At 50.0% G+C, this 23,939-nt stretch overlaps 2 protein-coding genes across 5 annotated transcripts in view; both read right to left on the bottom strand.

Annotated features, from left to right (window-relative positions):
* Window positions 1-2,393: 2,393 nt before the first annotated feature.
* Window positions 2,394-23,939, bottom strand: part of LOC144274625 (uncharacterized) — a 37,426-nt gene continuing 15,880 nt past the window's right edge. Inside the window, 1 exon segment of the mRNA XM_077833612.1 lies at window positions 2,394-4,609. Within this exon segment, the coding sequence (XP_077689738.1) occupies window positions 2,821-4,609 (1,789 nt within the window). The 3' untranslated portion in view covers window positions 2,394-2,820.
* LOC144274623 (zinc finger protein 764-like) lies at window positions 5,288-20,114 on the bottom strand. Of its 4 annotated transcripts, none has more exons than XM_077833610.1 (5): window positions 19,979-20,114; window positions 17,380-17,468; window positions 16,574-16,700; window positions 14,899-14,993; window positions 5,288-5,355 (listed from the first exon to the last, which is right to left on the bottom strand). In XM_077833610.1, exons 2-4 carry the CDS (start codon window positions 17,455-17,457, stop codon window positions 14,935-14,937), a joined length of 264 nt encoding a protein of 87 aa, XP_077689736.1. In that variant the 5' UTR covers window positions 17,458-17,468; window positions 19,979-20,114; the 3' UTR covers window positions 5,288-5,355; window positions 14,899-14,934. The 4 variants fall into 4 exon arrangements, with proteins under 4 accessions (XP_077689736.1, XP_077689734.1, XP_077689735.1 ...); XM_077833608.1 differs by lacking the exon at window positions 5,288-5,355 and adding an exon at window positions 9,585-9,662; XM_077833609.1 differs by lacking the exon at window positions 5,288-5,355 and adding an exon at window positions 12,990-14,144.

Below are 23,939 nucleotides of genomic sequence, written 5' to 3'. Positions count from 1 at the left end.
CCAAAATGTTTGCCCACCCCTGCTTTGAGCCTCGGAGTACTTCCATTGACTTTTGAGTCCCCGTCAGCACTCGATTTGGTTGGAGTCCTGCCAGGTGTTTTGTAGGATAAAGACCTTATTTGCAAGCTCTTTGAAGCAGGGATCCGTCTGCAAATTCCAAGCCATGTGTTAATGTGCCCCAGGGCTTGTAAAAGTGGTTTTTGAGTTGGTGACACACGTGCACAATGTGAAACCAGGAGAACTTGAACTTTGCCTGTTTCTCCAGGGCTCTGTTGTACTTGCACCGCGTGGGTCCTAAACACATATTTAAAATCCCCCAAACCAACCACTGGATGTTTCGCTTCCCTTCGTATTCTCACTGTGGTCACTTGCTTGTTTGTGGGTTTGTTTTGCCGTTTGTGTCGCTTTATTACTTATCGTTACTCTTCTATGTGTGTAAAACATTAGTCAAATTTAGAGTGGACATGGCAGAGAAATTGTATAAGCCTGAGTGAATGCCTCTTACAATCTTTTCAGATACCGGAAAGGACAGTATTAATATTTACAAGGAGAGCAGGACTATTTCTAGTTGCCTCACAGATCTGTTTAGCATCTTAAGACTGCGCGATGTGTGCAGATAATATGTATGCAAGAGGTTAGCTTTACAATAGTTAGCTAATGGTACAAATGACTTTTGGAAAGATCATTAAGTGGTCGACTGAGTCCCTCAGCAGTTTTCAAGTGGTCCGCGGAAAGAAAAGTTTGAGAACCCCTGCTCTACGCTAAAGGTATGAATCTCCTCTTGCACTGGGTGAGAGTCAGGAGTGACTCCATAGAAGCCAAGGGAATCTGTAAACTGGGGGGAGCGCAGAATTCAGCCCTAAATACTTGGAGGAGCTTCACAGACACCCAGTGTAAAGCAAAGACACGCTAGGATCCTCCTTGGCTGGGATGCAGGGGGAAGAGGTAAATTCATTCACACTCTCCTTTCCTTCCTGGCCCAGTGAGAAAAGGCCCCATACCTTGTTCCCCACCTTCATGAGCCAGCTAGCCTGCAACCCTGGTGCTACATTGGAGCCAGTGCCCCAGTACGGTAAAACCCCTTATGCCATTTCTGAACCCCTGAGCCAGCCAGCTAGCCCCCTTCCCTGGGGTCGGATCAGAGCCGGCACACTCTCTATGGAAAGGCCTCAAATCCATTCCCCGCCCCTCTGGGCCAGCCAGTCAAGTGTCAAGTGAAATTCCAGAGCAGGTGACATCTGATTATTCAGAATCAGGACAAGAGATTCTCCCAGCACATTCTCCTCTGATCCATTCAAACACACTTCACTCACCGCTGTCTAAAGAGTCAGTTATGTTATTTTCAACATTTTCAGTATACTAGGATCTAAATAAGAGAGGGGGGGCGCGAAATGACACTTTTTGTTCCGGCCCCTGCTTCTCTTCATTTACATATCATTTGAAAAGTTCCCAATACAACTGCTCTTCAGCAAAACCCAGAGCAACATGAGAACAACTGGCAATGATACAATCTGTATCATTGGTGACTAACAATAACTTTGCAATAGGAGGAATGGTATAAATGTGATGCTCCCTGGTTCCTGATAGGAAGCGCACACTCAAATTACTCATGGGACAATAAAAAGGACAAATAGGTCCACCTCAAGAAGGCGAACTGCAAAAGTCAAAAATGGGGCACTCATCTGGATAAGCTGAGGGATAACAATGCAGCAAACAGTTCAAACAGCATTCCAAATTACTATGCAGGAATCAGGAAAAGTATTAAAGAAAAAAAGTACTGATAGCCCTAGAGGTTTTTATGGTGTTGATCTCCCTTGCAGATTCTCTGATGGCTAACATGGGCTGAGTGCCAAGAGAAGGTATTCCCACATTCACTGCATTCGTAGGGCCTCTCGTTTGTGTGAATTCTCTGATGACTAGAAAGGTCTGAGCTGCTAGCGAAGGTTTTCCCACACTCACCGCATTTGTAGGGCCTTTACCCTGTGTGGATTCTCTGATGATTAGAAAGTTCTGATCTTTGAGTCAAGCTTTTCCCACACTCACGGCATTCCTAGGGCCTGTCAAGGTTCCTTCCCCACTCTGAACTTTAGGGTACAGATGTGGGGACCTGCATGAAAACCCCCGAAGCTTATTTTTACCAGCTTAGGTTAAAACTTCCCCAAGGTACAAATTAGTTTACCTTTTGCCCTAGGACTTCATTGCTCCCACCACCAAGCATTTAACAAATATGTCACAGGGAAAGAGCCCGCTTGGAAACGTCTTTCCCGCAAAAGTCCTCCCCAAACCCTACACCCCCTTCCCTGGGGAAGGCTTGATAAAAATCCTAACCAATTTGCAAAGGTGAACACAGACCCAAACCCTTGGATCTTAAGAACAATGAAAAAGCAAGCAGGTTCTTAAAAGAAGAATTTTAATTAAAGGAAAAAAGTAAAAGAATCACCTCTGTAAAATCAGGATGGTAAATACCTTACAGGGTAATCAGATTCAAAACACAGAGAATCCCTCTAGGCAAAACCTTAAGTTACAAAAAGACACAAAAACTGGAATCTACATTCCATTCAGCACAGCTTATTTTATCAGCCGTTTCAACAAAACAGAATCTACGGCATATCTAGTTAGCTTACTTACTAAGTTCTAAGACTCCATTCCTTTCTGTTCCCGGCAGAAGCATGACACAGACAGAGCCTTTGTTTCTCCACCCCTGCAGCTTTGAAAGTATCTTGTCTTCTCATTGGTCATTCTGGTCAGGTGTCAGCAAGGTTATCCTAGCTTCTTAACCCTTTACAGGTGAAAGGGTTTTTCCTCTAGCCAGGAGGGATTTTAAAGGTATTTACCCTTTCCTTTATATTTATGACAGAGCCTCTCCCCTGTGTGGATTCTCTGATGTTTATAAAGGGATGAGCTCCTAGTGAAGGTTTTCCCACACTCACTGCATTCGTAGGGCCTCTCACCTGTGTGGATTCTCTGATGATTACAAAGGTCTGATCTTTGAGTGAAGCTTTTCCCACACTCACTGCATTCATAGGGCCTCTCCCCTGTGTGGATTCTCCGATGTTTAGAACGGTCTGAGCTCCTAGTGAAGCATTTTCCACACACACAGCATTCGTAGGGCCTCTCCCCTGTGTGGATTCCCTGATGATTAGAAAGGGTTGAGCTGCTAGTGAAGCTTTTCCCACACTCACTGCATTCATAGGGCCTCTCCCCTGTGTGGATTCTCTGACGATCAGAAAGGGCTGAGCTGCTAGTGAAGCTTTTCCCAGATTCACTGCTTTCATATGGCCTCTCCCCTGTGTGGATTCTCTGATGGTGAAAAAGGTGTGATCTTTGAATGAAGCTTTTCCCACACTCACTGCATTCGTAGGGCCTCTCCCCTCTGTGGATTCTCTGATGCTTAGAAAGGGCTATGCTGCTAGTGAAGCTTTTCCCACACTCACTGCATTCATAGGGCCTCTCCCCTTTGTGGATTCTCCGATGCTCAGAAAGGCCTGATCTTTGAGTGAAGCTTTTCCCACACTCACTGCATTCGTAGGGCCTCTCTCCTGTGTGGACTGTCTGATGACTAGAAAGAGCTGAGCTCCTAATGAAGGTTTTCCCACACTCACGGCATTCAAAAGGCCTCTCCCCTGTGTGGGTTCTCTGATGGTCAGAAAGGTGTGATCTTTGAGTGAAGCTTTTCCCACACTCACTGCATTCATAAGGCCTCTCTCCTGTGTGGATTCTCTGATGGTCAGAAAGGTGTGATCTTTGAGTGAAGCATTTCCCACACTCACTGCATTTGTAGGGCCTTTCCCCTGTGTGGATTCTCTGATGCTTAGAAAGGGTTAAGCTGCTAGTGAAGCTTTTCCCACACTCATTCCATTCATAGGGCCTCTCCCCACTGTGGATTCTCTGATGTTGAAAAAGGTGTGATCTTTGAATGAAGCTTTTCCCACACTCACTGCATTCATAGGGTCTCTCCCCTGTGTGGATTCTCTGATGGTGAAAAAGGTGTGATCTTTGAATGAAGCTTTTCCGACACTCACTGCATTCATAGGGTCTCTCCCCTGTGTGGATTCTCTGATGGTCAGAAAGGTGTGATCTTTTAGTGAAGCTTTTCCCACACTGACGGCATTCATAGGGCCTCTCCCCTGTGTGGATTCTCTGATGCTTAGAAAGGGCTAAGCTGCTAGTGAAGCTTTTCCCACACTCATTCCATTCGTAGGGCCTCTCCCCTCTGTGGATTCTCTGATGTTGTAAAAGGTGTGATCTTTGAGTGAAGCTTTTCCCACACTCACTGCATTCATAGGGTCTCTCCCCTGTGTGGATTCTCTGATGCTGAAAAAGGCCTGATCTTTGAATGAATCTTTTCCCACACTCACTGCATTCATAGGGCCTCTCCCCTGTGTGTATTCTCTGATGCTGAAAAAGGCCTGATCTTTGAATGAAGCTTTTCCCACACTCACTGCATTCATAGGGCCTCTCCCCTGTGTGTATTCTCTGATGCTGAAAAAGGCCTGATCTTTGAATGAAGCTTTTCCCACACTCACTGCATTCGTAGGGTCTTTCCGCTGTGTGGATTCTCTGATGAGTAGAAAGGGCTGAGCTGCTAGTGAAGCTTTTCCCACACTCACTGCATGTATTTTTCATCTTTCTCCTGAGGATTTCCTGCTGGATTGTGGTTTCCTTCAGGCCCTGCTGAGTTCCCCGACACGAAATAAATTTACCCATTTTCTCCAATGGCTTGTTTCCCTGCTCTCTTTCTGGTCTGTGATGAATCGCAAAGGATTTTCCCTGCTCATGACTCCTGGACACATTCCTTTTCCATCTTTGCGATAATTCTCTTTGTTTATCCATTTGTTCAACATTTTCCTGCTGAGAATTCTGCTCCTCCTTCTCACAAAGAATTGCATCACCTGCTGTGATAGAGAGAGAAACCTCAAACAGGGATGGAAAGGGGAAGACCAAACGAAAACATGTGCTGGAGAGGGGTCAAATAAAAATCAGGTACTGAACTCCCCCAAACTCTTCCACCAAATAGGAGAGAGGAGGGGGATCAATTCAGCCTTCACATCCCATCCAAATTCACAGGGGGAAGGGAGGAAACTCCTGCCTGGTGTCTGCTAGGATCTATAGGAAGCCATGAGCTATATATACTCTGAGGATACGACCCCTGCTAGAGACAATAATGAACTGAGAGACCTCCCAAGACTTTGTAGGGCATCCCAGAGGTTTCTTTCAGGCAGTTATAGATTCTGAGTTGGTTTAACGTTTCCTCACCTGTGCATGGAGCTCTCAGGATCTCTCTTTCCTCTGGGACCCATGGCTCTTCCCCTTGTTCCAGCTGGGAGATCACATCAGGTTTGGAAACTGGAAACCCTGCTCAGATGAAAAAAATCAAAGGACTTCAGTTGATGTCACAAGACTTTGTCATAAATAAATATTCTATTAATTTAACTTCAGTGCTTAGTGTTAGCTGGTGTGCCGGGGTCAGTCCCTCACTGAAAAGGGGATAGCACATGCTTCCCAAACTGGTGGTGAACACTGAAGTTAAACTGACAGACCAGTCGCAAACTGCTTCTCATCACCCACAGTGGTTACCAAGAAACTGAAAAAAGAAATCACACAGCCCCCTTTATTGCATTCCAGTTCTCTGAGTCCCAGTCAGCACCTAGGTCCACTGCAGTCAGAGGTTATTTAAAAGCTCTGCTCACAAACAAAATGTTCTTCTGATCCCTGTTTAAGCTAAAGGTTTAAACAAAAGAAACACAGAAAGAAGTGAAATGGGAAAGCAATCAGGTGCATTCCGAAATCTGTATATCAGGTTCTTAGCAGTACTGGTGAGTTAGTGGCTTGAAAGTCCATCTGGAACACAGCCACAGCTTGGATGGGTCATTCAGTCCTTTGTTCAAGGCTTCAGTTTGTAGAGAAGTTGCTCCAGAGGTAGGAATAGGGATTGAACACAAAAGTCAGATGATGCAGCTACCCTTTATATGCCTTTTGCCATGTGGCTTAGACTTCCTGTGCCCCAAACACAAGTGTCACAGCACATGGCATGGAAAAGCCTTGGAGTTCTCAGTACACAGGCGCACCCCTGCATGTCTTGCTGACTCAATAGGTGTATCCCCTTGGTCCTTTCCATGGGCTCATTGTACAGCTGATGACCCTGGATGGGCCATCGAACAGGCTAGGCAGTGCTGACGCCAATATGTCTGGGGGTGTCACCCAGAAACACAACACAAGTCTGGAAATACAAATATACCCTACATCTCTATATCTCACAATACAAAGGTGATACAAAGAGAAACAAAATGATCATACCTGGAAAATCATAATATTTTCACTGACAGCTTACATGGCACATCTAGCAGGATACATTGCAATTTTAATTATTTTATTATTAATACCAAAATTCATATTGGTATTAAAAATAAAATAATAATAATAATATAAAGAGTCTCACAATTCCACATAGTGTCACACTGAGTAAACCAGTGAATTCCCAGGACCAGCTCCCCAGGTCCTTTAAGATGCCAAATACCCACATATCGGCTGGGAACTCATACAGACAGACATTGTGTCAGTCTGTACCCCTTTTTTCACTCTTCTGGAAAATTATGATCAATTTGGGACATAGTATGGCTTGTGAGATATCATTTGAAATCACATAATCTACTGAATATTATCCTCTTGTTAAAATGTGGAGCAACACTGTAAGTAGAGATATGAGATTTTACTGTATGATATTACTGAAAAGTTATAATTTTGGGGAACACCCACAGACCAGTTCCCTCAGAGGCTGCAAGGCAAACAGCTGGTCAAATAGCTATTCTCCGGAAGTGGGAAGGTGTGAAGAAGACATTTACATTCCTTCAAAGGGACAACTTGAAGCTCATATCGACAACAGACAGCCTGTCGGCAACACTCAGCTGAGAACTGAAGTTGTTTCTAGTACAAAGGACTGAACTATAAAAAGAGGTGAGCAAAATACTTGAGACTCTCTCTCTCTCTCCCCCCTTTCCCTCTGTTCATGACAACTCCTGAAGTGAAGTTGGGCGGCAGGGGCAGGTTAGGGGAGTCCTGGCTGAAAGGACAGCCACCAGCCTGTCTCAACATATGGTGAGAGAAACATTTGCTTTGAATCCGTTTTAGCTTGTTAAGTTAGATGTTAGTTTGTGTTTTATCTTGCATTTCTTTTCTAAACAATTATGACTTTTAGGTCTCATTACCTGTAATCACTTAAAATGTTTTATTTTCAGTAGTTAAGAAGTTGGTTTTATTGTTTTATCTAACCAGTGTGTTTGGATTAAAGTGTGTTGGAAACTCCATTTGGAATAATGAGGCTGGTGCGTGTCATTTTCCACTGACGAAATGACAGATTTCGTATGAGTTTGCATTGTTCAGCAGTGTGCTGGACAATGCAAGATGCATATTTCTGGGGGAAAGGGCAGGAATATTACTGAATGCAGGAGCTCAGCAGTACTAGATGTCAGGATAGCACGTATTGCAGCCCATTGGAAAACACAATCCCAACAATACATAGAAAATGATAGGGTCTAAATTAGCTGTTTCCACTCAAGAGCGAGATCTTGGAGTTCCCTGTGGAGAGTTCTCTGAAAACGTTCACTCAAGGTAAGGAGACAGTCAAAAAGCAAACAGAATGTTGGGAATCATTAAGAAAGGGATCGATAAGAAGACAGAAAATATTATATTGCTTCTCTATAAATCCATGGTACCTCCACATCTTGAATACAGCATGCAAATGTAGTTGCCACATCTCAGAAAAGATAGACTGGATTTGGAAGAGGTTCAGAAAAGGGCAAAAATATGATTAGGGGTATGGAAGAGCTTTTGTATGAGGAGAGATGAAAAAGACTGGGCCTTTTCAATTTAGAAAAGAGACGAAAGGGGGATATGAGAGAGGTCTATAAAATCATGGCCACTCTCGAAAGACAGGACACTGGGCTACATGGACCTTTGGTCTGACCCAGCGTGGCCGCTCTTATATACTAGGGAATCTAGTGAGCCCAGTGTAACGGCAGGGAGTAGGAAATTCCCTGGATGTGGAGAACACTGGGAAATTAGAAGCTATAATTCAGGAGCAACAGATGCTAATTAGTCTAGAAAAGCAGAATGTGAAAAATAAGAATCGGTGTCATGTGACAATGAGGTAATCAAAAATCCAAGAAGCCTGCAGAGAAGAGAGGTGGTGGATATCACACGTGCGGATGGAGAAGCAAGACTCTCCATGTCTCAGGAAGTTTCACTACCACCATAAGCCATTTTCACACGCTGCAGTGCAATCCAGACCAGTGAGGACTTGTGTCATCTGTAATCCTGGGTGAGATTCAGTGTTCTGCTGTTGGAGCTCCCCTGTCTGGATACCCCCAGCCAGCATTCAAGGACGCACTGAGTGTGTGTGTGATAAGTAGCCCTGGACCAGCAGCTCTGATTCCAGCAGCCTGCTTGTTACACCCCAAGCACATTCTGGTCTGGGTGGAGTAGGCTCAGGGTTTCCGAGAAGGCCGGGGGTAGGAAGCTTCTGTTGGTTATGCTGGACCTAAGCCCCAGTTTTACTTGAGCAGAAAGAGATATCTGACACTGTGCGATACTGCTCCTGTGCTCTGTTCCCAAAGTGGTCTTCAGCAGGGGAAGGTCTCTGGTCGTGTGTGTTACTGGCATATTGGGGTGATGCTGAAACAGGACAGAGCAGAGACGCCATTGGGGGGTGGCGTGAACCGTATCTCTTCATTTCCCCTTCCAAGAACTGAGGGGACAGGAATCCTTACCCAGCAAGGTCACATTCTTATAGTTCTCCTGCATGACATCTCTGTAGAGAGCTCTCTGAGCAGGGTGCAGCAGAGCCCACTCTTCCCTGGTGAAATACACAGCCACCTCCGCGAAGGTCACCGGCCCCTGAGAGAGCAAAAGTCCAACATTCAGTACCTGCTGCCCCACTATCTGTGTGGGAGAGGAGCCAATCAAATGGAAGCTCTGGGTGGATCACGGTCAGAGTCCCACCCCCACCTAGCTCAGAGCATCCTGGAACCACCAGGGTGAGAGAACGAAGAGGGAACCTCTCCTCTCTCCCACCAGATCCATCACACACCTACTAGCCACACACTGATACAGGAGATGCAGCGCCAACAGCAGGGTCCAGGGAGAGGTCCCTGGTAGGAAGTCCAACACGCTCCTCAATGCGAGGAGCTGGATATGAAGGGAGGGGAATCTCCCCTAAGCCTGACTGGTGGGTGCCCCCTTCATATCTCACGGCACCCGCTGCTTAGTCGGGTCAGGCTCCCGCACTATGAGTCTGGTTAGGTTTCCTAGCACCATGTAGGTGGGTTATTTTCTGTTCAACAAATTAGAGCATTTTCACCTCCCAACCTCATGGGTCTGGTCCCAGAATCTAGGCCACTTATTCAATAACTCCCAGCAGGTTCGCCACCCCGTGTCCTCCTCCCTTTCTCCACCTTGTGGATTTCGTGCTCCGGTCCAACCTCCAAACCAGACTGCGCAAACCTTCCCGTCTCTGGTGTATTTGCTGTCCCCCTCCCTCCAGAAGGAACCCACCCAAAACTCCCCAATAATCCCTACCTGAGCTGGCTCCACTGCAGCCATTTCTCTTCCCCGTCCCATGGGAGGATGGGAGGAGCTGAGGTGGAGGATGGACGTCGTTCTGCAGCCTGGGAGGGTGAGAAGCGTACTTGTGGGGGTTTCAGAACAGGCTTTAGTTAATTTCACATCAGAATTCCCCCAGGGCCCTTTCCCTGCAGACAGATATCCTAGATTTTGCCGTGCTGGAAAAATATTTGATCTCTTTATTTCAGTGTAGACCTGGCCCCTCCTGCCAGGCTAAGCCCACAGAGACATTTTTAACCTCCCCTCTCCCTCCCTCCACTCCGTAAGAAAGTCTCTGAACACAATGCTAGAAAAGAGCAGAACCAAAGGAGTCACTGTGGGGGATTCCCTCGGACGTGGACCCCACGGCAGCCACAACCGAGCAGGGGGAATATGGAGCCAGGAACTGGCTTTTCCTCTGTCTGATCCTTTTCTTGTTCACTGGAAAGTGATTCTGCCCAGGGATGCTGCAACATATGTGTCTGGGTGGACTAGAGCTGGAAATCTCTCTTCCCACTCATTTCTACCACTGCCCCTTTCTGTCTCTCCTTCCCCTGTCCTCTCTCCCTGCCTCTCTGGCTAGGAAAGTCCCATTCCTGGATTCTTTGCAATCCGAAGGCTGCATTTTCTCCTGGCAATTGCTAGTGGGAGGAGAAATGAGGAGGGTCTGTTTGTGCAGAGTCACTTTCTTGCCAGTCCCCAGCACTTTCCCTGAGATCTTTCAGTTACCTGAAGTTTGTGGCTCAGAATTTGTATTAACAGAGCCCAGGTCTGCCCCAAGGGGCTAGTACCAGCTGGAGAAAGTCAGCACCTGAGCCGGGCAGAGAAGAAGCTTTCATTAAGGTCACTTCCCAGCACAGAAGCCCCGCTAGGGTAGAGGCAGCTGCTAAACCTGGTCTCCCGGATCACAATGGAGGCTGTAGTGTCTGACCCAGGAAGCTGAACCCCAATATCCTTAGGAGAGAGGGACAGAGTCTTTGAGCAGCCTTCCCTCCTTTATCTCTCTAGAGAAAGCAGCTAATGAGAGCACCTCCTCACAGGGAGACTTGCTAATCTCATTTGCCCCACTGTTCATCTGGAGTCGCTCCTTGTCCTTCCATACAGTGACTCTGGATTAACAATGGTCTCAATTAAACCAGATTTCAGAAAGGATGAGTCCAGAGTGCTGTGGAAGAGGTCACTGTATAGCAGTGCTAACCCCCTTCCCACCTCCCTCAGCCCCCAGATCTAGGAGAAGGGCTCGGGGCACAAATTTAGTAGCAGTCCCCAGAGCCTCTGCCATGCCCTTTGCCTGGGACCCCCCTCCTCCCATTTTGCCATTTTGCAAATTAGAGAGAGGAAAGTGGAAAATCAGAGGGATTTTATATTAGTTGTTGACAGGAGGTGAAATTTGAATGTATTTCACATCAATATTTGAAAAATGAATTGAGAGGAAATGGGCAACAGTTGCAAACATTTTATTTCCATGTTGAAGAATCTGAGAAAAGGTGTAAATCTGAGATTTTCTTAGTATTTTATAATTAAGGCAGACAGGGAAAATCTCAAGGCATAATCAATTAGAAATGGACAACTAGTGAAAAAGTGGGGCAAATGTTTAAGGTATTTCATAACAGTCTTTGAGATCTGCAAAGAATACGTGTCACAAAGTAAGTAATTGATAACATGAGAAAAAAACACCAAGATCAGAGGGAATTTTATATTGCTATGAAATAACTAGTTGGAAAAGGGGGACTGTTTGACTGGATTTTATATGACTATGCAATACATAAACCGAAAGTGATGGTTCCCCGTCTGCCACCATTCACAGGGGCAGCAGGGAGCCCTTTGAGGAGGCGATTTAAGAGGGCAGAGGAGGAGCTGGAAGGCTTCCTGGGTGAGGGAAGGGGGCAGCAGTGGGGGATGGGCAGGTGAGGGTCAACGGATAGCTGGGGGCAACTGTGTTGGCAGTTTGGGGCCAGTAAGTGGGATTGGGAAACCGGGGTCTGGGCAGTCTCCATGGGGGGCACTTGCTCCGCCCTTCCCCCACCCTGGCAGAGAAGAGGCGTCTCATCTATCCCCACTCCAGGGGCAGCCATGTTTTGGGGACCGACTCAGGGAACAATTTCTCACCTTAACACGGACAAATCGCGGCAGATAAAATGGGTGGGAAAATCCCCCACACCGGAGATGTTAAATTGACATTTGAGAAAAGGGGAAGAACTGGAGAGAATTTGTATCAGGGTGTGAGTGGCACGAGCAGGGAAAGGATCTAATTCACTCACCTCCCGCCCTCCCCTTCTCCCCCGGGGATTTCCTGAGGCTGCACAGGGACCGTTCAAGCCCCCCCAACTACTCCCCCACCAGGAGCCCCCCCGGGTCCCGGCGGCGCGGGGCAGGGCCTGGCTGTGGCTCCCCTGGGGCTGGGCAGCCCCGAGGCATCTCCCAGGTGCAGCGCGTGAAGCGGCCCCACGGAGGAATGAGCTCCTGGCCGCAGCCTGGGGCTGGGCCGCCTCCGGGGTCGGGGGGGGGGAAAGGGCCGCTCGCTGCCCCGTTCCCTCCCAGGCCTGCCCGGGCCCTGTTGCCGGCAGAGAGCGGCCCCCCAGCCCGCCCCGCGGTGTCGGGGTCTCCCAGCCTTGCCCATTAACCCCCTGCCCCGTCCAGACACCGCCCCGGCAGGCACTGGGCTCCAGCTGGGACAGCAGCTCCAAGCCCCCCCAGGGCACGGCCCCCCCCCCCGGGAGCAGGTCCCAGCGCTGCCTGATGCCGGGTCCCCGCGGACACTGGGTCAGCGTCACCGCCCCGCCCCCGGGGCTCGCTCCGGTACCTGGAGGAGGCAGCTCGGCAGCGGGGCGGGCAGGGCCTGGGGCGGCCCCAGCAGGAGCAGGGCGCGGGCCGGGCACGGGGGGGTTAATGAAGGTCGCCCCGGCACGGACCCTCCCACTCAGCCCGGTCCCGCAGCAGTCGGTGAGCTCTGCCTCTGCGCACGCGCAACTCTGGCCCCCCTCCATCTACGCATGCCCAGAGCTCGAACGGCACAAAGCGCTTCCCCGCCTTGGGAGATGCGCCCTCCCCGATAAAACGTCACTTCCGCTCGCGGGAGAGTCAGGAACTACATTTCCCAGCCGGCCCCGGGGGCGCTTCCGCCTTCTCCAGCTTCGGTCAGGGCAGGTGCCGGGATCAGCCTGATTCCCTTGGGCCCTCCCCGAGCCAGCGCCTCTCACACCCGCCCCCCGCCCCGCGGCTCGTTGCTGGGGCTCCCGGGGGTGCCGCAGGCCGAGGGGCGGATTCTGCCCCACGTCGGAACGTGCCCCCAGGGGTAGGTGTCAAGCCGGGCGGACTCTGTGAGATCGCTCCCCGGGATGGCCGCTGCCGGCGGGGAGCCCGGTCTCGGCCCGCGGCGCCTGCGGCAGGGCTCGGCGCAGAAACGGGCTCGCGCCCGGCGCAACGGACCAGGGAGAGTGTCCGGAGCCGCTTTTGTCCCACGATGCTGCCGGATTCGTCGCTGCTCGGGCGCTGTTGCCCTCTGCCCCTCTGCCCCCGTCGCTCCTGCTGTCCGGGCCTTCCGGGCTCCCCCTCTGCCCCTGGCCTCCGGGCCGCGCTCACAGCCGCTGCGATTCCGAGTAGAGCCCTCTCTCCCGCCGGCCCCGGGGAGCCCCGCTCGCTGGGCCCGTCTCACTGCTCGCCCTGCCCGCCGAGCTGTCCTTTCCCTCGCTTGTTTGTGAGAAGGTCGAGGGAGACTGAGTCCAAAGCCGTACGCGGGGCAAGACAGACCCCATCCGCCGCTTGTGGGCTTGCTCCGCTGTTCCAGAAAGCGATCAGGTCGGTTTGACATGTGAGGAGGCTGCTGGAAATACCGTTTTTAGCAGCGTTGGGCCTGTCGCTGCTGCACCGTGGGTTTGTGAGACTGCGAGCTGTAGGAATCAGCCTCATCCGACGGCCTTCTTAGAAGCAAGGTTGGACCTCTTGCTGCGGCGGGCAGCGAATTCTTACCCTGAGCAGTTCCTGAGAGCTGCGAAGGGCCCTAGCTGTTGGCCTTGTGGTGTTCTGAACAACAGTTATTAGCTGTTATTACCATTGTGCTTTATAGAGACTTCCACTCTTGTCACTGTTATACACGCACAAGGAGCTAAGAGTTATCACCACCAAAATTACACTCAGAACTGTGGTACTCACCTGTCACCTCATTGCTCTCTCACTTAATTTTTGAGACATTTTCTTCAGCCTTTGTCACACTGTTAAAACTTAACTTGTATTGTGTTGTTTTCATTAGTTTTATTAGCAGTGAGAAAAAGGCTTATGTCTGCATAATGGGGACACAACATATTTTAGACACACCTGGATTATTCTTCATTGCTTGATAATGTCAGATCCTTCTCATTCGCAGTATGCTGAACTGAGGTGTCTGTCTTCCCATCACCCAGATTGCTGGGTCAATCATTTCTCACTGTTCAGTCTTTGTACCTCAGGTGTTTCTGGTTGTTCTAGTAGGCTCTCATTGTCCACCTTTTCTTTCTTCCCCCCACTTTCTGGAAGGCTCTTTTGCTGTGACCTGGGTCAAACAGCACCCACTGTACAGAGATATCTGATCTTGGTCAAGTAGTCCCCATTGTATAGCACTATCTTTCAGAGGCACAGTGCCTGGGATAATCTTTACGTGTTTGTGCATTCCTTCAGTAAGGCGCTAACATTGTCTGGCCTCATCCAACAGAGCACATTTTAAATACAGAGACATGCTCAATATTTCTAGCCTCAGATACAAACGTTACACGCATACAGGTTGGCTAAACACAGTCAGTAGGTCTTAAGTTTTGCAATGATACCCCACATCAACCATCTTGCATAAGGTATATATTAGCTTTGTCATATCGATATTTTCATAAAGAATGTAGAGTATAATGTCATACCCCACATGTATGTTTGCTGATCTGCAAATACTAAAGGAGCACACACCTTTCGGTGAAAATGCTCATGACGATAGTCATACAGGTTGGCTAAACACAGTCAATAGGTCTTAAGTCATCTTAAGTTTTGCAATGATACCACACATCAACCATCCGGCATAAGGTATATATTAACAAAGAATTTAATTAGTCTCTCAGGATAAGTAGATAGGCTATTATCCAAGATAATCAGGGATGCAGGCCCATTCTCTGCATGTCCCTAAACCGTCCTTTGACTGCCAGATGCTGGGAGTGGACAATGGGATGGTTCAATGAGTGCTTGACTGGTCTGAGCATTCCCTTAGAAGCACCTGGCATTGGCCACTGTCACAAGACAGGATACTAAATTAGGTGGACTATTGGTCTGACCGCCAATACTTACAGCACTGGTGGATTGACTCAAAACAAAGTTTTGACACTAGGCCAGAAATTCAGTCAGAGTGGAAGTCAGATGATTGAACAGAATAAACATCTGCTCTAAAAATGAGAAGAAAAAATTAGAATGAAAAATTCATCGAATCCCAGCAGTAGATAAGACAACTTGGGACACTGTTATGTGATTCGATGCATTCAGATACAGTGATAAGGGATTCTTTGTTTCTGAGGGGATATCTGTACCATGTTTCCCTGAATTCAGTCTCAGGGATTATCTACACTGGCAAGTTAAAGAGCTCTAAGTTGCTGACTCAGGGGCGTGAAAAATCACTCCCTCCCCCTCACGGAGCACAGCATGTTTGAGTGCTTTAAAGCGCTAATGTGGACAGGCTCGGCTCCCAGTGCTCGGACCTAATCCCCTCGTCGAGGTGGATTCCAGGAGCACTGGCACCTGCGACAGCCCTTTGAAATTTGCAATGTAGACAGAGCCTCAGTAGGTTACATCAGACAAAGAGGAGATGTATTGACTAGGTATGGGGGGATGCCTGTGCCTTTGAGAGCCCAGTCCTGGGAAGCCAATGCTGAGAGGTTCTGCCTGGGAGAGGGGAAATAAAAAAGCCTCTCGCCCCCCCAAGAAACTATTTTGCAAGCCCTGGTGTCTCAGTCCCACTGGGGTAACTGCTGCCCCCTGTGCCCCTGCCTGTGCCGGGTTTTTCCCTCTGACACCCTCTGCCAGCGCCTCGCTCCTGGGCTTATCTCTGCCTCCTCCCCCCCATCCCTGATTTTCCCTTTAGCCCCTCTCCTCATGCTGCCTCCAGCTGCTTGACCCCCCTGACCAGTCAATTTCTGCCCCCTGCTCAGACCCTGGCCACCCCCCTGCTCAGATTCGTCCCCTTAGCAACTTTTTAACCCCTGTCAAAAGCCGTCCGCCGAATCTTACGGCTAAGAAGGGCAGGGTGAAGGGCAGTGGCTTCAGCAGAGGTACGGCTCAGTACCCGGTAAGTAGCACATTTCTATGCAGAGCAATTTACTACACTACACCTGGCGCACCCGACTGGCTGGACAGAGCCCGGGGAGGGGGCGAGCTGCTGGCCCCAGCTGAAGTTCACTCATCAGACACAGGGGCAAACTTTTCTTAAAGGAGCCACATCCTTTTGTTTGTCCCCCTGCCCAGCACTAAAGGGGTCTGCAGCTGGTTTCTCCTGGCTGGAGGGGGAGCACAGGTCCTGGGGGAGACACCAGGGTGGGCTGAGGATGGCTGGCTCGGTCCTTGAGAAACCCCCCGGACCATACTCACCCCAGCAGCCCCCTGGGGCCAGCCCAGAAGCTGCCTGCCCATCTCCCCCCAGCCCCCTGCCGAGAGGCTGCCCACCCCATCTCCCCACCCCTCCTCGCCCGGAGCGGCGCAGTGCGAGGGTAGGAAGCTTCTGTTGGATATGCTGGACCTAAGCCCCAGTTTTACTTGAGCAAAAAGAGATATCTGACACTGTGTGATACTGCTCCTGTGCTCTGTTCCCAAAGTGTTCTTCAGCAGGGGAAGGTCTCTGGTCGTGTGTGTGTGTGTGTTACTGGCATATTGGGGTGATGCTGAAACAGGACAGAGCAGAGATGCCATTGGGGGGTGGCGTGAACCGTACCTCTTCATTTCCCCTTCCAAGAACTGAGGGGAAGGGAATCCTTACCCAGTGAGGTCATATTCTTATAGTTCTCCTGCATGACATCTCTGTAGAGAGCTCTCTGAGCAGGGTGCAGCAGAGCCCACTCTTCCCTGGTGAAATACACAGCCACCTCCGCGAAGGTCACCAGCCCCTGAGAGAGCAAAAGTCCAACACTCAGTAGCAGATGCCCCACTATTTGTGTGGGAGAGGAGCCAATCAAATGGAAGCTCTGGGTGGATCACGGTCAGAGTCCCACCCCCACCTTGCTCAGAGCATCCTGGAACCACCAGGGTGAGGGAACGAAGAGAGAGCCCCTCCTCTCTCCCACCAGATCCATCACACACGTACTAGCCACAGACTGATACAGGAAATGGAGTCCCCAGCAGGCTCCAGGGAGAGCTCTCTGGTAGGAAGTCCAACACGCTCCTCAGTGCGAGGAGCTGGATATGAAGGGAGGGGAATCTCCCCTAAGCCTGACTGGTGGGTGCCCCCTTCATATCTCACGGCACCCGCTGCTTAGTCGGGTCAGGCTCCCGCACTATGAGTCTGGTTAGGTTTCCTAGTCTCATGTAGGTGGGTTATTTTCTGTTCAACAAATTAGAGCATTTTCACCTCCCAACCTCATGGGTCTGGTCCCAGAATCGAGGCCACTTATTAAATAACTCCCAGCAGGTTTACCACCCCTTGTCCTCCTCCCTTTCTCCACCTTGTGGATTTCCTGCCCCGGACCAACCTCCAAACCAGACTGCGCAAACCTTCCCGTCTCTGGTGTATTTGCTGTCCCCCTCCCTCCAGAAGGAACCCACCCAAAACTCCCCAATAATCCCTACCTGAGCTGGCTCCACTGCAGCCATTTCTCTTCCCCGTCCCATGGGAGGAGGGGAGGAGCTGGAGTGAAACATGGACATCGTTCTGCAGCCTGGGAGGGTGAGAAGCGTAATTGTGGGGGTTTCAGAACAGGCTTTAGTTAATTTCACATCAGAATTCCCCCAGGGCCCTTTCCTTGCAGACAGATAGCCTAGATTCTGCCGTGCTGGCAAAATGCTTGATCTCTTTATTACAGTGTAGACCTGGCCCCTCCTGCCAGGCTAAGCCCACAGAGACATTTTTAACCTCCCTTCTCCCTCCCCCCACCCCGTAACAAAGTCTCTCAACACAATGCTAGAAAAGAGCAAAACCAAAGGAGTCACTCTCGGGGATTCCCTCGGACATGGACCTCACGGCAGCCACAACCGAGCAGGGGGAATACGGAGTCAGGAACTGGCTTTTCCTCTGTCTGATCCTTTTCTTGTTCACTGGAAAGTGATTCTGCCCAGGGATGCTGCAACACATGTGTCTGGGTGGAGTAGAGCTGGAAATCTCTCTTTCCACTCATTTCTACCACTGCCCCTTTCAGTCTCTCCTTCCCCTGTCCTCTCTCCCTGCCTCTCTGGCTAGGAAAGTCCCATTCCTGGATTCCTCGCAATCCCACGGCTGCATTTTCTCCTGGTAATTGCTAATGGGAGGAGAAATGAGGAGGGTCTGTTTGTGCAGAGTCACTTTCTTGCCAGTCCCCAGCACTTTCCCTGAGATCTTTCAGTTACCTGAAGTTTGTGGCTCAGAATTTGTATTAACAGAGCCCAGGTCTGCCCCAAGGGGCTAGTACCAGCTGGAGAAAGTCAGCACCTGGGCCGGGTAGAGAAGAAGCTTTAATTAAGGTCACCTCCCAGCACAGAAGCCCCGCTAGGGTAGGAGCAGCTGCTAAACCTGGTCTCCCGGATCACAATGGAGGCTGCAGCGTCTGACCCAGGAAGCTGAACCCCAATATCCTTAGGAGAGAGGGACAGAGCCTTTGAGCAGCCTTCCCTCCTTTAGCTCTCTAGAGAAAGCAGCTAATGAGAGCACCTCCTCACAGGGAGACTTGCTAATCTCATTTGCCCCACTGTTCATCTGGAGTCACTCCTTGTCTTTCCATACAGTGACTCTGGATTAACAATGGTCTCAATTAAACCAGATTTCAGAAAGGATGAGTCCAGAGTGCTGTGGAAGAGGTCACTGTGTAGCAGTGCTAACCCTCTTCCCACCTCCCTCACCCCCCAGATTTAGGAGAAGGACTCGGGGCACAAATTTAGTAGCAGTCCCCAGAGCCTCTGCCATGCCCTTTGCCTGGGACCCCCCTCCTCCCATTTTGCCATTTTGCAAATTAGAGAGAGGAAAGTGGAAAATCAGAGGGATTTTATATCAGTTGTTGATAGGAGGTAAAATCTGAGTGTATTTCACATCAATATTTGAAAAATGAATTGAGAGGAAATGGGCAACAGTTGCAAACATTTTCTTTCCATGTTGAAGAATCTGAGAAAAGTTGCAAATCTGAGATTTTCTAAGTATTTTATAATTAAGGGAGACAGGGAAAATCTCAGGGCATATTCAATTAGAAATGGACAACTAGAGAAAAAGCGGGGCAAATGTTTAGGGAATTTCATAACCATCTTTGAGATCTGCAAAGAATACGTGTTACAAAGTAAGTAATTGATAACATGGGAAAAAAACACCAAGATCAGAGGGAATTTTATATTGCTATGAAATAACTAGTTGGAAAAGGGGGACTGTGACTGGATTTTATATGACTGTGTAATACATAAACAGAAAGTGATGGTTCCCCGTCTGGCACCATTCACAGGGGCAGCAGGGAGGCCTTTGAGGAGGCGATTTAAGAGGGCAGAGGAGGAGCTGGAAAGCTTCCTGGGTGAGGGAAGGGGGCAGCAGTGGGGGATGGGCAGGTGAGGGTCAACGGATAGCTGGGGGCAACTGTGTTGGCAGTTTGGGGCCAGCAAGTGGGATTGGGAAACCGGGGTCTGGGCAGTCTCCACGGGGGACACTTGCTCCTCGCTTCCCCCACCCTGGCAGAGAAGAGGCGTCTCATCCCATCCCCACTCCAGGGGCAGACATGTTTTGGGCACCGACTCAGGGAACAATTTCTCACCTAGACAGGGACAAATCGCTGCAGATAAAATGGGTGGGAAAATGCCCCACACCGGAGATGTTAAATTGATATTTGAGAAAAGGGGAAGAACTGGAGAGAATTTGTATCAGGGTGTGAGCGACACGAGCAGGGAAAGGATCCAATTCACTCACCTCCCGCCCCCCCCTTCTCCCCCGGGGGTTTCCTGAGGCTGCACAGGGACCGTTCAAGCCCCCCCCGGGGCCCCCCCACAGGAGCCCCCCCGGGTCCCGGCGGCGCGGGGCAGGGCCTGGCTGCGGCTCCTCTGGGGCCGGGCCGCCTCCGGGGGGGGCGCTCGCTGCCCCCGTCCCCTCCCGGGCCCCGTTGCCGCCATAGAGCGGCCCCCCAGCCCGGCCCCGCGATGTCGGGGTCTCCCAGCCTCGCCCATTAACGCCGGGTCCCCGCGGACACTGGGGCAGCGTCACCGCCCCCGGGGCTCGCTCCGGTACCTGGAGGCGGCAGCTCGGCAGCGGGGCGGGCGGGGCCCGGGGCGGCCCCAGCGGGAGCAGGGCACGGGGGGGTTAATGAAGGTCGCCCCGGCACAGACCCTCCCGCTCAGCCCGGTCCCGCAGCAGCCGGTGAGCTCTGCCTCTGCGCACGCCCAGAGCTCGAGCGCCAGAAAACGCTTCCCCGCCCTAGGGGAGGTGCCAACGGCCCCGCGCGGGCCCGGCTCGTTCTCCCCGATATGGCGTCACTTCCTCTCGCGAGAGAGTCAGGAACTCCATCTCCCAGCGTGCCCCGGGGGCGCTTCCGCCTTCTCCAGCTTCGGTCCAGGCAGGTGCCGGGATCAGCCTGATTCCCTCCGGCCCCTCCCCCACCCGGCGCCTCTCACACCCGCCCCCGCCCCCCCGCGGCCCGTTGCTGGGGCTCCCGGGGGCGCCGCAGGCCGAGGGGCGGATTCTGCCCCGCGTCGGAACGTGCCCCGGGGGCAGGTGTCGAGCCGGGCGGGCTCTGTGAGATCGCTCCCCGGGGCGGCCGCTGCCGGCGGGGAGCCCGGTCTGGCCAGGAGGAGGTGCTCTGTGCCCTGGCGGGCTCCTTCCCTGGGAGCCGCTGCGCCGGTGAGTCTCCCCCTCGCTCCAGGGCCACTGGCTTGGAGGAGATTTTGTGGCCAGAAGCAGCAGGAGAGCAATGTATGTGTAATATAACTATGTGAACCCCCCCACCTTTCCCTATTGCTTCCCAGGCCGTGAGGGTAAAAGAACTAACACACTGGATACCGGTAATATTCTAAACTTTTACTTTTCTTTATGGGTCAGTCGGACACATCTGTACAAACTCATGAAGAAAAATACCCCAATTCGCCAACTGACTGAAATCACCCAGGCCCAGGTTCAGACAGGCAGTTTGGCTAGTTTACATCAGGGATCTGAAATAGAAAGAGTATCTGCACAAGCAGAACAAATTATAGCACACCACTGGATCGAACTCTGAGTTGTGAAGAATATGTACGAAGGCTACAACAACCAACAGGAATGCACTTTTATCCAGAAAACCATGATTACATCGAGTCTTCATGACTAGTGATTTAAATGAATTTGACTGAAATCAAATCCACTATGGTTTATGGCCAGTATTGCAGCCTTATTTACATGTTTATTACCCACAAAATCTGAATTGACACTTTCTCTGCATGATAAGATGCTTAGTCGCCATTCTCAAAATACCCATGAGACAAACACTTGATACCGAACGCATTTTTTGGAGTAGAGAGAACCAAGCCAACATTCCTATATTTCCTATATTTTCAGGACTTGTGTTGTTTTCATTAGTTTTATTAGCAGTGAGAAAAAGGCCTATGTCTGCATAATGGGGATACAAGATATATTAGACACACCTGGATTATTCTTCATTGGTTGATAATGTCAGATCCTTCCATTCTCAGTATGCTGAGCTGAGCTGAGGTGTCTGTCTTCCCATCATCCAGATTGCTGGGTCAATCATTTCTCACTGTTCAGTCTTTGTACCTGAGGTGTTTCTGGTTCTTCTTGTAGGCTCTCATTGTCCACCTTTTCTTTCTTCCCCCCACTTTCTGGAAGGCTCTTTTGCTGTGACCTGGATCAAACGGCACCCACTGTATAGAGATCTTGGTCAAGTAGTCCCCATTGTTCAGAGGCACAGTTCCTGGGATAATCTTTATGTGTTTGTGCATTCCTTCAGTAAGGCGCTAACATTGTCTGGCCTCATCCAACAGAGCACAATTTAAATTCAGAGACATGCTCAATATTTCTAGCCTCAGATACAAACATTACATGCATACAGGTTGGCTAAACACAGTCAATAGGTCTTAAGTTTTGCGATAATACCCCACATCAATCTTGCATAAGGTATATATTAGCTCTGTTATATCCATATCATAAGCATATTTTCATAAAGAATGTAGAGTATAATGTCATACCCCACATGTATGTTGGCTGATCTGCAAATACTAAAGGAGCACACACCTTTGGGTGAAAACGCTCATGACGATAGTGCAGGGCCATGCAAGTTCCATGATTCTGTGTGAGATGGCAGACAGTGAGGAGGGCCAGGCAGGTTAGTGGGTTTAGGAAAAAAGGTGTAAACATTATGTATATGTTTATGTATGGGATACATATAAAATTAGTGGATGGTTAACAATGCATTATAAGAAGTTTGAACCCATGGCCACAACCACCCCTGTCTGACCTGTTTGGTACCCACCATACGCTGCCAAACCAAAGCTTCCCAAATTACAGTGGGTGGACAGTGGGATATCTATTCATGGTGCACCTCACTCTGAAGCTACACAAGTGCTTCTGGTGAGTACCCTGACTGCTGACGCAGGGAGTCCAGGAGGCCGGCACACAAGTAACATAGTAACCGTAGTGACTCTATGGTGAAATAACTTGAGTTAACCCACACTGAAACTGTAGATATGGCCTTAGGTGTATGAAATGTTTGGCAGTATGAGGGTAGACTAAGATTCAGGTGTTCAGGCTCAAGGCATTGGAACTGCCTTACTGCACCCTACAGGCTCAGGAACAAAGAGGCACAAAAAAAGATCATTTATTCCTTAAAATTTCTTGACGCGAGGGTGACTAACTCATGATTTTAGAATTCTTGTTGTTGTAAAGGTATGTTGGGGTTGTAGATGTGTGTTTATTATATTTTGAAAGGAAAAGCTATGAATGGGTTGAACAAAGAGTTCGATCAGTCCCTCAGGATAAGTCGATTGGCTATTAGCCAAGATAATCAGGGATGCAGGCCCGTTCTCTGCATGTCCCTAAACCGTCCTTTGACTGCCAGATGCTGGGAGTGGACAATGGGATGGTTCAATGAGTGCTTGACTGGTCTGAGCATTCCCTTAGAAGCACCTGGCATTGGCCACTGTCACAAGACAGGATACTAGATTAGGTGGACTATTGGTCTGACCACCAATATTTACAGCACTGGTGGATTGACTCAAAACAAAGTTTTGACACTAGGCCAGAAATTCAGTCAGAGTGGAAGTCAGATGATTGAACAGAATAAACATCTGCTCTAAAAATGAGAAGAAAAAATTAGAATGAAAAATTCATCGAATCCCAGCAGTAGATAAGACAACTTGGGACACTGTTATGTGATTTGATGCATTCAGATACAGTGATAAGGGATTCTTTGTTTCTGAGGGGATATCTGTACCATGTTTCACTGAATTCAGTCTCAGGGATTATCTACACTGGCAAGTTAAAGAGCTCTAAGTTGCTGGCTCAGGGGCGTGAAAAATCACCCCCTCCCCCTCGCGGAGCACCACACGTTTGAGTGCTTTAAAGCGCTAGTGTGGACAGGCTCGGCTCCCAGTGCTCAGACCTAATCCCCTCGTCGAGGTGGATTCCAGGAGCACTGGCACCTGCGACAGCCCTTTGAAATTTGCAGTGTAGACAGAGCCTCACTAGGTTAGATCATACAAAGAGGAGATGTATTGACTAGGCATGGGGATGCCTGTGCCTTTGAGAACCCAGTCCTGGGAAGCCAATGCTGAGAGGTTCTGCCTGGGAGAGGAGAAATAAAAAAGCCTCTCGCCCCCCCAAGAAACTATTTTGCAAGCCCTGGTGTCTCAGTCCCACTGGGGTAACTGCTGCCCCCTGTGCCCCTGCCTGTGCCGGGTTTTTCCCTCTGATACCCTCTGCCAGCGCCTCGCTCCTGGGCTTATCTCTGCCTCCTCCCCCCCATCCCTGATTTTCCCTTTAGCCCCTCTCCTCATGCTGCCTCCAGCTGCTTGACCCCCCTGACCTGTCAATTTCTGCCCCCTGCTCAGACCCTGGCCACCCTCCTGCTCTGATTCGTCCCCTTAGCAACTTTTTATCCCCTGTCAAAAGCCGTCCGCCGAATCTTACGGCTAAGAAGGGCAGGGTGAAGGGCAGTGGCTTCAGCAGAGGTACGGCTCAGTACCCGGTAAGTAGCACATTTCTA

Source organism: Eretmochelys imbricata, chromosome 14 (genome assembly GCF_965152235.1).
Source record: "Eretmochelys imbricata isolate rEreImb1 chromosome 14, rEreImb1.hap1, whole genome shotgun sequence".
In the NCBI taxonomy this organism is placed as follows: Eukaryota; Metazoa; Chordata; order Testudines; family Cheloniidae; genus Eretmochelys; species Eretmochelys imbricata.
This window is presented reverse-complemented; position numbering and strand designations above follow the sequence as displayed.